This window comes from Triturus cristatus, chromosome 4_1 (genome assembly GCF_964204655.1).
Source record: "Triturus cristatus chromosome 4_1, aTriCri1.1, whole genome shotgun sequence".
Classification (NCBI taxonomy): domain Eukaryota; kingdom Metazoa; phylum Chordata; class Amphibia; order Caudata; family Salamandridae; genus Triturus; species Triturus cristatus.
Genome location: NC_140585.1, coordinates 79,504,265 through 79,521,538, shown reverse-complemented (window position 1 = coordinate 79,521,538; position 17,274 = coordinate 79,504,265). Strand labels below are relative to the sequence as shown.

The 17,274-nt window shown below is 47.6% G+C and overlaps 1 protein-coding gene across 3 annotated transcripts in view; it reads left to right on the top strand.

Annotated features, from left to right (window-relative positions):
* Positions 1–17,274, top strand: part of CORO1B (coronin 1B) — a 189,317-nt gene that overhangs the window by 168,914 nt on the left and 3,129 nt on the right. For all 3 annotated transcript variants that reach the window (XM_085651644.1, XM_085651645.1, XM_085651646.1), the window contains 2 exons: positions 798–855; positions 1,095–1,355. In XM_085651644.1, the coding sequence (XP_085507770.1) occupies positions 798–855; positions 1,095–1,355 (319 nt within the window). The remainder of the gene's footprint in view (positions 1–797; positions 856–1,094; positions 1,356–17,274) is intronic.

Here is a 17,274-nt window from a genome sequence, read left to right as displayed (position 1 = left end):
GTGTAGCCTGAGCCTTGCACAAGGAAGATTGCTCATCGCCCTGCTCTGTGTGCTACACAAGCACGTCCTGTAACCTTGTAATAAAGGAAGTCTCAGAAGCAAGTATCCCATTTGGTTTGTGTATGTGTTTTGCATGTATTAATACAAGGGGACTGGTGCATTGTTCACTTATTATCTGTACAAATCCCGTCCATCAAGTTCTTAAGTTTTCAAAGGTTTGTAGATGGTGCCCCGATCCATGACTTCTGGTGTATTTTGATTAAACCGGATATTTCCAGAGGCGAGAGGAGTCTCAGGAGCTGGTGCTTATGCCAGGCATTCATCTGGTGACTTCCATCTCAGGTTGGTTGCTCCAGGGGTCCATTGTACGGTGCTAGTGGGTGCAGGGCCACCCGTGCCCAGAAGGCCCCATTTGAACTCCTTTTCCTTGGGAGATCTATTATGATGACCTAAGTCTCTGTCCCCTCTGAACCCACAAGGACAGTGTGCAGAAAAAGATCCTTTAAACCCCCTACACCAGTTTGACTTTCCTCTAGCCATAACCTTTCCACTTTCTCTTCATTTAAACCATTTTTTACGCCTTGCATACCGATGTCCTTATCGTTCTTTGCCATTTTGCCTCTTGTTTCTCTCGTTCCTTTGCTGTTGCCCTTTTCTTCTCAATTCCTTCACGTTCCGCCTGTCTGGTTCTCATGTAATATATTGCTTTACTGCTTCTGCTCCATTTGTCTCCCACAGAATTTCCATTTCATCCATCTCTCCATGTCTCACTGTGTGTTTCTCTCATCCGTTTACAGGTTTTTCAAGCTCCACGAGCGGAAGTGCGAGCCCATCACAATGACCGTGCCAAGAAAGGTAGGCTGAAGACAACTACATCTTTTCCTTGGCTCATAGCTTCTCTTCTTTCATGTGCTGCTCATTGTACATTGCATGCCCTGTCCTCCTATCTACAGAAAAACACTTGGTGGTGTCCCCCAGAACATTTTACTCCCTTTTCACCACTCTTGGTTCAAGGAGCATTTTGATAAAGGGATGAATGACTTCTGGGGTGCCTGCTGCCTGTTCCTTACTCTTATCTTGTGCTTCTTCCATAGTCCGATCTGTTCCAGGATGACTTGTACCCGGACACAGCTGGTCCCGAGCCGGCAATGGAGGCTGAAGAGTGGGTGGCAGGCAAAGATGCTGACCCCATCCTCATCTCCTTGAGGGAGGGCTACGTGCCAACAAAACAGCGCGACTTGAAGGTCAACAAGAAAAACGTGCTGCACGAGAACCGGCCCACTGCTGGAGGGAAGCTGGCAGCACCCACTGCGCACGCCTCTTTGCCAAGTATTAACGCCCCTGCCATCCATGTGGTAGGGAAACCTTTGCCATGCAATCCCTTCTGTCTACTTGCTTGTTCTTTCTATTTCCTTCCATAATGCCTTCTATGCCAACCTTCCTTCACCTTTCCCCCTCTCTAATATAATATGAAATGTTTGTAAACTATATTTATAGTTACTTAACCATGTCACCCTGTTTGGTGTCTGGAGCCAGGTTCCAAAGGTAGCTTTTGGAAACCCCTAATCCTCCTGGTTTTAAGGCCCTGACAGGATTGCTTTGTTACTGGCATGACAGTCCTCAAAGTTTTTTTATAAGGTGCTTGCCTAATGTACTCCTATAGTTATCACCACCACTCAGCAGTTCCTCATTAAGGTAATATCAGGCTTCGTCCTTAAGCTTTTCTCTTCAAACGATCAACATAAATTTCTTCATCGTTAGGTTTGCGTACGTTCCCTGAGGTCCGAGTGCGTTAATGTCAATAATAAGACAATTGTAGGACCCACATTGTGGTATTGTTATCAGTAAATTAGTTGAATGTGTGTAATTCTGGCTAATAGGTTTGATCAATGTCTGTACCGATCTTGGTTGAATAATTTAAGATCCTGCTCTTATGTGCCTAGGGAGTTTTGTCCAGCTGCGAGCTGTCTGTGTGATATCAGTTTGCTACATAGAAGGTGCGCTTCTCCACTTGACAACCCCAGAATGTGTCATGAGTCCGCTCTGCATCATAGTTTGCTTTCCCTCCCCCAAGCTTGCAATGCTCCCCATTTCTAGGACACCCACACAATGTATGCTTATCCTGCCAAACCTCTAAATCCCATACAGCAGGGAAGAGATTTAGTGTTGTTGATCCTTTTCAATTGGACTAGCCTTAGAACTTCATTAAAATGGTGCCTCTCAGGGTTCCTAGACACAGTACGTTTCTCGTGGTGGTTCTAACGTTTTGTTATGAGCCTTCATTATGGCGAAAAGCTCATTCTTTAAGCCAGGCTTCTTGATGGCTCCACACTTTTGCTGCCCTAAAGAATTGTGGGATTTTAGACCTCAATTGTCGTGATGCACCCCTACCAGTGAATACATATCCCAAACTGTGAGTGTTGTTGTGGTTTCACCCCTAACTCCATTGTTCAGCATCCATTGCCCAAGTTGCTTTTAGCAGAATCTCTGTTCTCCGGTATAGAAATTTGAAGACTCTTGAATGCAGTGAGAGAGAACAATACTCCACTTGGTCTGGTATTCTGCAGCTTCTCCATTGAGTGACACGCCAATTCATTTTCCAAATGTGCCATATTGGCTTGCTTTTTTATGTAACTGTCAAGGTGTTGGGAGCACTTCAGTTATCGCCTTTCTCTTCCAAATGCCACACTGACAAAAACATATCGGCCTAAGGATTTACCTCTTGCATGTGCCCCCAATCTTTCTCCTGCGCTTTCTTAACGCAATATCCCTGTAGAGGCAGAGTAGTTTCAAGCCATTGCTTGAGGAGGCACAACTACTGACCAGTGGGTACTGGAAGGGATGGCCTGTGTCCAGTTAGACAACGACCTTTCTCTTTCTTCTATTCAACATAGCATCGGGCGAGCTTTCCCATCTTGGAGAGGTTCTTCTTTCTCTTGTTTCTAAAAGGAGCGGTTGAACCCATCGCCATCGTTAAGCTGTAGTGAACACCCATTGCCGTTTAGTTCCAAAGAACGATGGAGCTTTCCTCTCAATCATGAGTCTTTATTAGTTAAAGGAATGTGTTCAGACTGGTAGTTCGATCATTGGCAATTCAAAGCCACCACTAAGGCTTCCTGTCCAAAAGACTTCCTGGTGAATATGTAAAATTTCAACCAACAGAAAGCACTGCCATGTTCTGGATATTGTTGCAATGTATCCATTGTAGGAACAAATGGTGCCCTTTGACTAGATAATTGCACTTTCCCAGATATCACTGCTCAGAAGTAAGGTCTGTTAGCTCTTTTGGGCAGTGACTTACTACATTTTTTGTGTCTATTTGCAGATTGTTTGCCTGTTACCTGCCCAAATGTCTGGAATCAAATAAACAGAAGCTTTAGAAATTTGGCTAAGATAAAGTCGTTTTTCGCAGTTAGATGCTGACTTTCTTCTGCTACTAATACAATTCGGCTATGGGAATGCTGTGTTATGCTGAGTGCTTTCAGAATCCCTGGCAGTTAAAGAAGTATTCACATTGCAAAATGGTGCTACAGCTCATCTGTGATAGAACAATTGAATTTGCTGTTCAGCACAGTAAGTCTTGGGAAACCGCTGCTGGTGGTGGGAGGCAGTAACACAGCCCAGCATTGTATTTTGGCATGGAATACATATTGTCCATGTCAAAAGAGCACAAAGCTTTAGTTTTGGAGATTTTAGCCAGGTTCTCCTGATGACATAAAAACTGTCAGAAAACACAGTCATCCGGTAGATGGCAAAGTCGCATCCTTGCCGTTCATGTTCTGTGTGATTTCCTTCACAAGTTGTTTACTCCTTTGGCAGATCAAGTTGAGGATGCAAAACTACAAACGAGTCTCTGGGAAGGGATTTCAGTAGATCGGTCTGAGGCGGTTACGTATTCTTTTCAGTCTCATTCTTAGTTGTGGGAAGCAGTGCAAACAAGTGTTTATGCCAATGTTGGCACCTCTGTCCTGGTCAGATTTCGTTCAGATGTCTGTAGCACTTCCAGGAAGCTTGCCAGAAACACCAAATTGGCTACCAAGGATCAAGGGCAAAATCCCTATGCTAAGTGATAGAATATAGGTGAATAAGTAGCAAATACTTGTTTGAAAAGCACTTTGGTCAAATACAACAAAAAAACATAGAAAAATAATAAACCCTTGTCCAACTTGCACTGATATGAAAGATGCTTACTGGTGGGAAAATATAATGAAACAAGGTTATGATTTTCCATTGTCAGTTGCATCGCTGGTCATTTGCTTTGTAAGTGTGCACGGTGAAACTTGCTATTTACCTGTGAAGTCATCTTTTAGGCCTCTGAAAGTGAATAAAAAGTATATACTCTGCTTTAAAAAAATAATAATAGTGTATGCTTGCTGTAAGTGAATAGGTGTTGTTTAAATAAGCCATAAAGCAGAGCAACATTGCAGAGGGTCAAAAGCAAAAATACAATCCATGGAGACTCTGTGTTCTGTGAGCGGAGATTTTATTGTGATGTAGCCTCCTTTAGAGAGGTTTCTTCAGATCTTTCTTGAATTGAAGCAGATTTGTTTATCCCTGATATATACAGGGGTGATGTTCAAGATCCTGGGTCTAAAATTGGAGAAGGATTATTGCCATGTTTTTACATTTCTGGACTTATGTCCATTCTCTGGTGATCCGGCTGCCGAGAACCACCAGACGTAGTCAGCTTGTCAGTCAGATAGGTGCGTGTGCCAATTGTACTGGTAGTGATGGCTTTGTAAATGAGAGCAAATTTGGAAGATAACAAGGGTGGTCAAAGTGAGCCAGTAGAGTTCCATCAGAGAGGGTATAATGTGATCATGTTTCTTCAGTCCCCTAATAAGGCATGTAGGATGCTTTTAAGAGAGACCAAAGTGGAGTCAATGAGGCTTTGGAGCAGGGTATTCATGTCTAGATTGAAACTGAGAGACTTGGTATAGGTGAAATTTGGGACCGATTAACCAGGTTTGGACCAGTGACTACTTGTCGTTTTTGGCGAGAAGTAGGATTTTTTGTTTTGGTTGGGGTTGAGCTTCAGGTAGTTGCTAGATTCATGCAGTAGTTGAGGTGTTGATTGCTTGGAGTGGAGGCTGTCTGGCTGATTGTTTTATTTTTGCCTCAGAAGTATCTGCTTGAATGAATTGTTACTTTTATTAACCTTAACGTCCCTCTGGAACTTGGCCTCCACCAACCTCTGTTACTCTGTACATTCAGTATTCTTACTCCAGTCGTAGCCAGTTAGGGAACTAACACTGATACATACCAAATTGAGTGTAGGAACTGGCCTTGTCTGCGTAACACTGGTCACCGTAATCCTTGGGTTACAGATCAGGGTGTGCATAATGTTCTGCGTTTCCACAATAGTCTGTAACCTGATAATTCCCCTTTACCATTACCAGTACTGCATGTGTCTTTGGAGGATCTGTAAAGGAAATTTCCAACCTAATCTATCTATATAAATTATTTTAAGTTCCATTTTTCTTTTTTGGGGGAAATATGCTTTTGTTCGATTATTTCCACTGCTTAACTTCGTGAAATGCATGGTTTCTTGGTAGGGAAATCATTGGTTTCCCATGAAAATAAGATTGTTCGTAGACTTCCTGTTTCCTTGATTTGCCTCTTAAGCAGTCTTCCTCTGACATTAGTTTTCATGTGTCAAACCTGTGACTGGAACGTACTTTGCATATAGTTGGTACGAGACTTGTGGTGAGATACTATGTAGACATACAAAGGACATGAACACCTTTTAACTTATTGCTTCCTTTGGTCCATCACTTCATGGAACGTCAATTCCAAAGCCAAACATCTTATTTTCATCTTAGAATGTACAACATATTGTTGCCTGTAGGCCCCCAGTCTATCCCTTAGCACACGTCACCCACACCGCAAGAGTCAAGGAAGCACCTCTGTGTGATTGGGAAGAGTACCACAGGACATCGGTTCTGACATTTACTAAGGACAGCAGTCTCTGCTGACGCTTGTTTCTATGTTGGTCAAGCTGCAGTGAAATAATTTGAAGCCCTCGGAAGCTGCTAAACAACATCTTGGTGAACATTGAAGAACATTACTTATATGTTGATGCCCCTTCCCCCATCTCATCTGTTCTCCCCCTGCTTGGTGCTCTGTGGAAAACTCATGCCACCGAAGTCACCAGTTCTGCAGCTTGGTAGCTTCATTGTGGAGGCTGCTCATCCATAAGATGGTTCACAAGATGCACTGCTCGCACACCATAAAGGCTCGCCAAGAATCTAATCATGGCATCCGAACAAACTGGGATTTTTAATGCCACCAGGAGCTAATTGCAGACCCGCCTTATTTCAACAAGCATTTGCAATGCAATAGGTATTGCATTTACGCAAGTTTATGCTATTGGCATTGTAAATGACACTGCCTTTTATTTATGTTTTAAAAACCAAAACATAAATAAAAGGCATTGTCATTTACAATGGCAATAGCTCAAACTTTCATAAATGCGAGACCTATTGCATTGCAAATGCTTGTTCGATATAGCCACTGTCGAGGTAAATGATTTTGTTTTCATTCGCTGTTTGGAAATGATTTCCATTTGGGTGGGCATCTTAAAAATCTGTGATTCATCGGACTCTTCCGATGCTGGACACTGCACTTTTAGCCCGTGCCAAACCACTCCCTCTTTTAACGGATAAAGGAAATGACGCACCCACTGATCGAGTGATTTGTTCAGGGTCACTCGCACAACGTGCTCTCTAGGGGAAGTGGGGATTAGAATGTAGTTCTCAGACTGCACAACTAACAGGCCACCCATCCGCATAACTCAGAGTGGAGTGTATTTCAGTCAGATGCAACAATAAAGGCATGCACCAATAATGCCAGGATGCAAATTAAGCATTGTGCTTCCTTTTTCAGTAGGATTAACCCTCCAGGGAAAGGCTTGAGAAATTAAGACCATCCACAGTCTGGGAGAGCCATGGGTGAGATGCCGATAGGCCCTCTGCTTTCTGGCAGCTTGGAGGTCTGACCATGCCTCGGCTGACTGCAACTCTTCGATGAAAACTAAAAGCTTACAGATTCACTGCTTACAACATCGGGCATTTCTAATGTGTTTGAAAATGAACCAGTCGCTCATTATTACGCCAGGAGAGGTAGAGCTATGATGCAGGTGCCCGTGAAACTGTACCAATATATTATACACCTTTTTTACAGCGCTTGGTGACTGTGTGTCTGATATAGAGTTTGGAATTGGCAGACGGGTATATCCTAATGCACGTGCATTCTACTTTACTTGTAATAAGGTGTAGGGGATATCCGTCAGATTTGTGAAGGAGTATCTGCCACCAAGCTCTAAATCAGGCCCAGAGTCTTGCAGCTTCTCGGCGCTGTAAATAACAAGTGTAACTATCATCCACCTCGCTGCTACGCTAGTTTAACCTTTCAAACTCTGCATGGGTAAGACTGTTGTGCTTTCTATAGCGTTTTTGTACCTGGAGAAGGATGCTACGTTCGAAAATAATTGTGGTAGAGTGCATTCGGTGCCCTTCTTTCCAATCCCCAGCCCTACCATCAGCATGGGAGCAAAAAATCCCTAAAATGACTACTCCCCTTCTACCCCAGCCCTCTGCCCACATCTACAAGCTATTAGATAAGCAGAGCACAGGACTGTTTTGCTTCCTTTTGAGGAAAAAAATAAAAAGTTAATGGATACACAGAACTCTGCCCAGGTTTGCACCGTCCCTGCCCCACTGATATATCCAGAGCAGGGACACCAGAACCACCTCCCACACGAATGCATCAATGGCAATAGGTCCGTCCCCCTGATTTGGTAGCAAAAAAAAAGTTATAAGTGGGAAGCAAGGCTCCCTCAGACCCCTGGGCCTGGTGCAAATGCACGTGCGGCAACATTGACATCTGCTCCCCTGCTGCCTCAAGAAAAAACATCTACGTTTGTTGCTGCCTGAAAAGGGACTGCAGTGAAAAATACATCTTTTCCTGCAGGTGAACTGGAACGGCTAAAGTAATCAAGATTTACATTAATATATGCACACGGTTTAAAATTAAACACATCAGTTGACTCCTTTACCCACATTAAGTGTACTCCAATCATAAAAGCAAATTATTTTAATACCTTCAAAAGTAGAGCGTGAAATACTACAATCTCTCTCTTAAATGTCCCTTTTGTTCTTGCCCAGGGTCCTACCAGATCTTAGAAGATATTGCGCTGTTCTGCTCTCTTTTACAGCGTGCAAACTTACAGAATCTGCCACTGCGCACGTAATGTCCTGCAAAACCTGGGGGGGGGGGTGGGGCTGAGCTCAACTGAGGCCAGGGTAGCCTGGCCCTCTCCACAGACATCTCAACAAAATCAGTCCGTATCATGTCTTTGCAATAAGGCCAACATTTCAATAATACCCTAGACGAATCGGGCACCACCCGTCCATAACCACATTCAAGGTCCCTAAACAGTCCCCTCCCCACCATCTATCACCAGCGAAGGGCCAATGGGGCACGCCGTTACCAGAGAAGGAGAAAGAGGCAAAAAGAGAGGGAAGAGCTTGCAAAGTATGACAGTGGGGCAGTTCATATTCCACCCCACCCGACACCACGCTGCATGGTTCCAAAGCAGCCCATTTCCCGGCTATTACGGTGCCAGACTATCGCAAGTGACCTCTGACCACCAAGGACTGACTTGACAAAACATTTTTCTTGAGTTATTTACTTATTTACTGAATCAAATTATGGGTGGATGCAACTTACCAGTTTTGTGCCAATGCCCATAAAAAAGGCAGAAATTCAAACTAGTCAGTCTGTCCTCTCTCCACCATCTTCCGTCTTGTTCCACGAAACATGCCACATGCCTCCAAAAGTTTTGGCGTGGCTGGCAAGCAGATGGGATGGGGCCAAAGCCTCGCCACCAGGTGGGGCTGCATTCTGCTATGGAAAACTACCACAAACCACTGTAGCAAATCTAAAGCATTCAAGCTACAGATGTGCCATCTATCCTGGAGCTGCACCAAAAACGGCCTGCGGAGCAAAAACGTGAGGTAAAAATGCGAGCCAAAAAGCGATCAACCTCGCGCCCTGCAATAAGTTAACCGCTGCTCAACACAAAACCCCGAAATAGGGAAAATAACGCAGAGACTCCAGGGCGCCTCCCTCTGTGGTGGTCACCCAGGAGGCAAAAGGCTGCTAGACCGGCACGGCAGCAAGTGTCCTTGTTCACGGTTCCTCTCTCTGCTCGCTTACTGCCCCCTCCCAAAATGCCCCGTCTCTCTGAAGGCTCCCACTCTTCGTCTCTATTACTCCACCCACAGTCTCTGAAATACCAGAACTCAATGCACATGCCGACAAATGTTACCATTGTGTGCCACCCACAGCCGACCCGGCCTTGCACCTGGGCACGGGGGCGGTCATCACGAGGCGCAATGACATCAGGACTGAAAAAAGGGACATAGGGCTCCGATGCCCCCTCCGCCAGCCTCAGAGTAGGCCACTCTTGTGCGCCATGAGGCCCGGAATCGGCAGATAGCTCCGTGTGTTCGGTGCATGCTACAGGGATCTGTGTGTAACATATAGGTCTCAAATTCCAACGTGGCCATGGAAAATGCATTAATTTAGCTCATTTTGATTTGGATGTTTGTAAAGAGATTAATTCTGCCGTTGTTGCCTCCTCAGAGCACTTTAGAAGAAGGGATATCACAGAGGTTCATGAAAAAACAGGGGGGCAAAAAAAGTTCAGGTGCGCCTTACAGGGCTGACGTTGGTATGCGCCGATTTAAGTCTCCCTGCAGGAAGCCATGAAGCGACAGGAAAGCCCTGGCTGGGATAGTTTGTCCAGTACTGAAGTGCTTAAGAGTACGCTGGGTGGTACCACTACACAAAACGCAAAATAAGCAACATAACTATAAACAAAAACGCCAGAGCAGAGAAAATGATATACGAAAACACCATCATTATTTCCACAGGCGAAACATAGAAACTCTCTGGTTATTCGGCTTTTCACTTTGTGAGGCTCCCCCTGCCAACGTGTGGTTCTCGCTAAACCTCGTTGTGGCAGTGTTCGAATCCCCTTTCTCGTCCGTGGTAGATAGAAGCGAATGTCCGTAGAATTCTTTTCTGCATACCACGAAATAACAAGCGCTCGCCAGGCAGCAACGGTTTATTTTTGCATCGCGCTTTCAAAAGTGAAAGCGAGATGCAAAAATAAACACGCGGCAGAGCTTGTCTTTATGAGGCCATGTGTTTAAACACATTGCCCCATAAAGATGAGAAATCCTTTGCGACTTGAACGGAAAGCAGGCGAGGCCGTCCAAGTGGGGCGGCAGAAAAAGCCAAAGGGAGGTAACGCACACAGCTCTTTTCCAATGGCTGGCCACCGTTTAGCATAAACGGTGACGCCATCCAATGGAGAAGAGGGGCGGGGCTTAAAGCCCTGTACTGAAAGTCCTCAAAAACATTAAATCTCGCTGAGCGAGCTGCGCATGTGCACAGCAAAGCTAGGCGAGACCTAAAAATTATTTGTTCGTGGCATGTGTAGCTGCAGATACACATGCTGTGCATACTTCTGCCATCTAGTGTTCTGCACAGATATATGTAACTTGTTTTTCTTAGAAAAAGACTTCGGGTCATGAGGTATTGTGACTCCACATATTACTGGTAATGCGCTTGAGCATCAGATTCAGTGTTATTGTTTTTTCCGCCATCTGGTTTGGACTTGCATCCTGCGAGCTCCGGGTCATCACTCCCTGCTGTTTGGCACCGGTACCTCTCGATTCTTCCACCCCGATCCACATAAACAATCTTCTGCTTCATCACACTGTCAACTTAAACATCCAAGTTCCTTACACCGCCCGCACCCTCCCTAGGGGCACTTACTGCTTCCTGGCACCTTCTCCTCAACTTCTTCCACCGAGAATTCAGACGCCATAATGGAAAGAACCCCTTTCCAGTACTGTTCAGTCTCATTCGAAATACCCCATGGCAGATCACCATCGGATCTGTAACTCGTATCTTTCCCTGGAGCACATTAAGGCATCCTGTACTGCATGTCTTGGCTTCCAATCCAAAAGATGCTGTAGTATAGTTGAGACCTGCACCTAGCTCGACGTACCATGGCACACCATCGGGAAAATTGCCCCTCTTATCTCTCCAGGGACCAAGATACCGAGGTAGAGCCACAAAATCAGAGACTGAGCTCTCTAACTCCAAGGCAGATAAACTGCCTCCCGTTCAACAGAAGATATCGACTGTGAGTACGACACCCACTCCACCTCCACACTGACACCAACAGGACAAACACAACCCTCAAGCGGATCGGTCATTGAGCCCTGCAGTCTATGCTCAGACTTCTGGTCTGCTATTACCGGCACCAAACAAAGGCATCTGAGTAGAGTCTGAGCCAACCGCTGGTGCCAAAAGAGCCGCTCCAGCCCCGGCCATCAGCACCAACACCGCCTCTGAAGCCGACACTAAACATGCTCCAGCTCTAATGAATCCTTCAGCTTCGAAAAGCCATTTGGCGCACGACTTGCAAAAATCTGTATCAAAGCATTCAGCACCCAAAGTCTCGTCATTGGCAGAGTTATGTTACCAGGAGCAGCTCATCGTGCTTCGACTCCAGGTGGAGCTGGACGCCAACAGCAGCGCCTCACCATCCACCCTTAGACAAGGAGAGTTGTAACCAAGCCATCTCCAAAGGAGCAACACTTTCTGTCCCAGAAATGGAAACTTACTTTAGAGAATGAGCTTGCTCAGGGTTCCTCTCCTTAACCTAAGTTAAGAAAACATCCTGATGGGAGCACTAGTCCAGCACTACCTTTGCACCTTGCAACACCTGCTCCACTTCCTTCTTCTCCTCTAATTCAAACATCCTCACCAGAAGGTTCACCATGCTCCTCTTATGGCGAAGGGAGCCCCATGTATCCCGTTGAAGCCTTTCCCCAATCACACTGCACCTATCAGGAAAAGACTGCAGGGATTTCTCACCTGTTGGTGGGGTATCACCTCCGATCAGTGGGTTTTTACCATCATGAAGGAGGGATCCCACTTGGAACTCAATTCAACCCCACCAAACATCCCTCTTCACAGACAGTCTCCCAGGAGCATCAGTGCCTGCTTCAGGACGAAGGAGAGGTAGTCATTCACAAAGTGGCCACATAACCAGTGCTGCTGTACCACTGCTGCAAGGGAGTATACTCCTTGCACTTTCTAATCCCCTTAAAAGAATGGGTCCCTCAGATGCATACTCCACCTCAGGCCCCTCAACAAATGCATCCAATCGGAGTGCTTGTACATGGTGATACTCCAGGATGTCCTCACTCGACTGCCACAAGGTGACTTCATGGCTACCCTCAACCTGAAGGATGCCTACTTCCACGTCCCAATCCACCCTGCAAATCGCCTGTACCTACGGTTTGTGGTAAATGGTCAGCATTACCATTTGAAAGTGCTGCCCTTTTGGGTAACCACCGCCAACAGGGCGTTCACAAAGTATCATGCTTGGTCGCCACTCACCTTCGGAGATACTATGTCCACGTCTTCCCTTACTTGAACAACTGAACCCTCATACCAGTACCCATTATGAAAAGCCTGCGCATAAAAATAGACTCCGAGCTCTCCATGGCCAACCAAGTCACCACAGCTAAGGAAACGTGTCCCCATCCTCTCAACGGCATCACTACAGACCATAGTGTCAGCCACAATTGTCTCCAGACTAGACTATGGGAATGCGAATGCCCTATACATTGGCCTACCCCAGAATCTCATCCTTAAGCTGCAAGTGGTACTGGACGACGCAGCCAGGTTGATATTTAGGCTCCCCAGAAGCATTCACGCCACCCCTCTACTGTGCAAGCTGCACTGGCTCCCCATTAAACAGAGAGCGAAATTTAAGGGTCTCTGCATTGCCCATAAGGCAATTTATGGAAATGCCCCACACTATGTTCCGGGCCGTACATTGCGGTCATCACAGGCCTGCCGCCTGTCCACCCCACGATGCAACACCGTATCCAAAGGGGGCAGAGTGTTCTGTATTACTCCCACAACTTTGGAACCAGCTGCCGGATCACCTTCGCAGGGAACCTGCACTCCTCCCCTTCAGGAAACAACTCAAAACTGTCCTATTTATGGAGGCCTTGAACACTGTTTAACTACCCCTCGCCTACGAGGCTGTTATGTTACCGCCAACTGGCCCTTGGCCTCTCTCTCTCTCTCTCTCTAAAGCGCTTAGAGACCTGTCGGTGATTTAGCGCTATACAAAAATAAACATAACATAACTGGCTGATCAAGAGCGCATCCCTGTCTGGTGCACACTAAATTCACCATCAACCTATTACACAATCTGGGTTTTATCATAGCATGGACATGTATGTCCCACCTCCAGATCCAATTTTTCTTGGTAGCAGTTCTTAATTCAATCACCAGGAAAGCCTATCCTATCTCAGCCCATCAAGCATCCAAGCTTTACAATATTGTTCCCTCTTTTTCAGCCAGATCGCCAACTTACAGTAAGGATGGCAAAGTGCTGTGCCTCCGGGATTGCCATAGTTCCCGCATGCCAGGTTACACATGCACCAGTTGCAGCGGTGCCTTGCTGCACAGTGGTCATAAGCAGAGGGTTGCTGGTAGGCTCTAATGTTGATCTGGAGCTGCAGTCCTCGCTGTCTGAATTGGTGTAACAGCACCAGTGTGTTACACGGCAAACCCTTCCTCGACCCAGTCCGGAAGGTGACCATCACAACAGATGCTTCACTCACCAAGTGGGGAGCACACTTCAAATACCGGACTGTGCAAGGCACGTGGACATTCCATCAATGGGGTCTCCACTTCAACTACATGGAGCTGATGGCCATCCAGCTAGCACTCCAGGCGTTCCTCCTTCATGTTGAGCACAAAGCGTCGTTCTCATTTTGACAGACATGACTGCCATGTGCTAGCTACAGTAGGTTCAGGGTGGCACTCCCTCACCACACTTGTCTGCATTGGCTTAGGGCATTTGGCGATTGGCAATCCACCCCAAAATTAATCTACTAGCAGAATATCTACCGACAGTGGACAACAACCTTGCAGACCTGCTTATCAGGATGCAGCAACTAGTCCACAAGTTGGAACTCTACCCACAAGCCCTCCTCCTGTAGGTCTTTGGTGCGGATACCCCAACGTAGACCTCTGCCACTGCCAAACACGCTATATGACTGAGCCTTATCTCCAGGTACCCATGTCCACAGTCCATAGGCAACACACTATGGAAGAAATGGTCAGGGAAATTTGCCTACGCTTTTCCACCTCTCCTGCTCCATCCATTCGTGCTTCAGAGGCTTCAGCAAACCTCCCTCGCTCTATTGCTGTGGCACCCACTTGGACCAGCGAGCCCTGGTTTGGCACTCTCCTTCATCTCCCTTTGGTGTCCGACGACAACCTGCCCAACTGGCCAGAACTTCTTGCGCAGAGCCAGAGCATGCGCAGGCACCCGAACCCCAAGCAACTAGATCTTGCTATTTGGCTCCTAAAGTCTGAATGTATTATCAACCTCAAGAAAGCATGCAGGCCTACAAGAAGAGCCTGCTATGCAGCTAATGGAATCAATGTTTGCACTACTGCACTCCCAGCACCACAACCCTCTCAGGGCAGCCAAGATTTTGTTTATCTGCTTCACCTGCATAAGCCAGGCCTTGCTTAAGTCTCCATTAGACTCCACTTGGCCATCGTTGCTGCCTATCTTCAGAACAGAGAATACCCTTCACTCTTTAAAGTCCCAGTCATTTAGGCGTTCATGGTGGCACTGAAAAGAGTAATGCCACTCAGGGTGCCACCTTCCTCTGTGTGGAATCTGAACATAGTTCTCACCAGACTTTTGGGCCCTCCTTTCGAACCACTTCACTCATGCCCTTTGCAGTATCTTTCCTGCACAGTAGCCTTCCTAGTGGACATCACCTCCCTTAGCCGGCAGTGAACTTAAGGCCTTAACCCTTCAAGAACCCTTCTTCCAGGTTCATGCAGACATGGTAGTCCTTAGGACAAAAAACACATTTCTCTTCAAGGTGGTCTCTTTTTTTCCACACCAATCAAGCCATAGAACTCCCAGTTTTCATCCCACATCCAGAATCCGTGACCGAGAGGCCTCTTCACACACTAGATGTCAAGGAGTTCTCCAACCCCAGCACCGGCAACAACGACATCACTCCCTCACAGGACCTCTGCGACTCCCTCGCCTCGTACTTCCACCGCAAGATCGCCAACATCCACAACAGCTTCGACATTTCACCCCCGCACCCATCGGTCGTACCTTCGCACCCCGCCGCCACCCTCCAGACATGGACCGAGGTGACCCCCGAAGACACGTCACGCATGATGAACACCATCCACTCCGGATCTCCGACCGACCCGTGCCCCCATCATGTTTTCAACAAGGCAGCCTCTACCATCGCACCCCACCTCCGAGACATCATCAACACCTCCTTCAACACAGCAACTTTCCCGGAGAGCTGGAAGCACGCCGAACTCAGCGCTCTGCTGAAGAAACCAACAGCGGACCCGACCGACCTCAAGAACTTCCGCCCCATCTCGCTCCTTCCTTTCCCCGCCAAAGTCATCGAGAAGGTCGTCAACAAGCAACTGGCAGCCTTCCTCGAGACGAACGGATCCCTCGACCCATCACAGTCCGGATTCAGAGCCAACCACAGCACCGAGACCGCCCTCATCGCAGCCACCGACGACATCCGAGCCCTGCTCGACAACGGCGAAACAGCGGCACTCATCCTCCTAGACCTCTCCGCAGCATTTGACACTGTCTGCCACCGCACACTAGTCCAACGCCTCAACGACACCGGCATCCAAGGGAAGGCTCTGGAATGGATCATCTCATACCTCTCCGGCAGAACACAGAGAGTACGCCTCCCTCCGTTCCGCTCCGAGGCCACCGAAGTCATCTGCGGCGTCCCGCAAGGATCGTCGCTCAGCCCCACTCTCTTCAACATCTACATGAAACCCCTCGCTGCCATCGCACGCCAACACAACCTCAACATCATTTCCTACGCCGATGACACCCAGCTAATTCTCTCCCTCACCAGAGACCCCGACACCGCCAAAGCCAGCCTGCACGAAGGGATGACAGACGTCGCTGAATGGATGAACATCAGCCGCCTGAAACTGAACACGGACAAGACAGAAGTCCTCATCCTGGGACCATCACCCTCCGCATGGGACGACTCCTGGTGGCCCCCGGCACTAGGCACCGCACCTGAACCGACGGACCACGCACGCAACTTGGGCGTCATACTGGACTCCTCCCTATCGATGACCAGACAAGTCAACGCCGTCTCCTCAGCTTGCTTCCACAACCTCCGCATGCTCCGAAAGATCTTCCGATGGATCCCAACCGAGACCAGGAAGACGGTCACCCACGCTCTCGTCACCAGCAGACTAGACTACGGAAACACCCTCTACGCCGGTACTACGGCCAAGCTTCAGAAAAGACTTCAGCGTATTCAGAACGCCTCCGCCCGACTCATCCTGGACGTCCCCCGACGCAGCCACATCTCGTGCCACCTGAGAGACCTGCACTGGCTCCCGGTCAACAAGAGGATCACGTTCAGACTCCTCACCCACGCACACAAGTCCCTCCACGACCTAGGCCCAGGGTACCTCAACAGCCGCCTCACCTTCTACACGCCCACCCGCCGGCTACGTTCCGCTAACCTCGCCCTCGCCGTCGTCCCTCGCATCCAGAGAGCCACCGCTGGAGGAAGGTCATTCTCCTACCTGGCAGCTAAGACTTGGAACTCCCTACCCGTCCACCTGCGGATGACCCAGGACCACCTGGCCTTCAGGAAACAGCTCAAGACCTGGCTGTTCGAGCAGTAGCAGACCCCCTTCCCCAAGCGCCTTGAGACCCTTACGGGTGAGTAGTGCGCGATATAAGTTCCATGATTGATTGATTGATTGAAAGGGGAACTGATGTATTACATTGACCGAGCAAAGTCTTTCTGTAAGACACAGCAATTCTTAGTCTCTTTTTCCAAGCCACATAAAGACTGCGCCCTCTAAGGTGGTAATAGCACATTGGTTGGTCAAATGTAATCAGACCTATTACGCTGAAGCCAAACGGTCTTTGCCTATCCCTCCCAGGCCCAGCTCTACTCACAGAAAAGGAGCTTCTATGGCTTTCTTAGGCAACATCCCTATTTCTGGTATGTGAAAAGCAGCTACCTGGTCCACTCCACATACTTTCACCAAGCATTACTGTGTGTATGTCCTAGCATGCCAACAAGCTAAAGTTGGCTAAGCTGTGCTCCATACACTTTA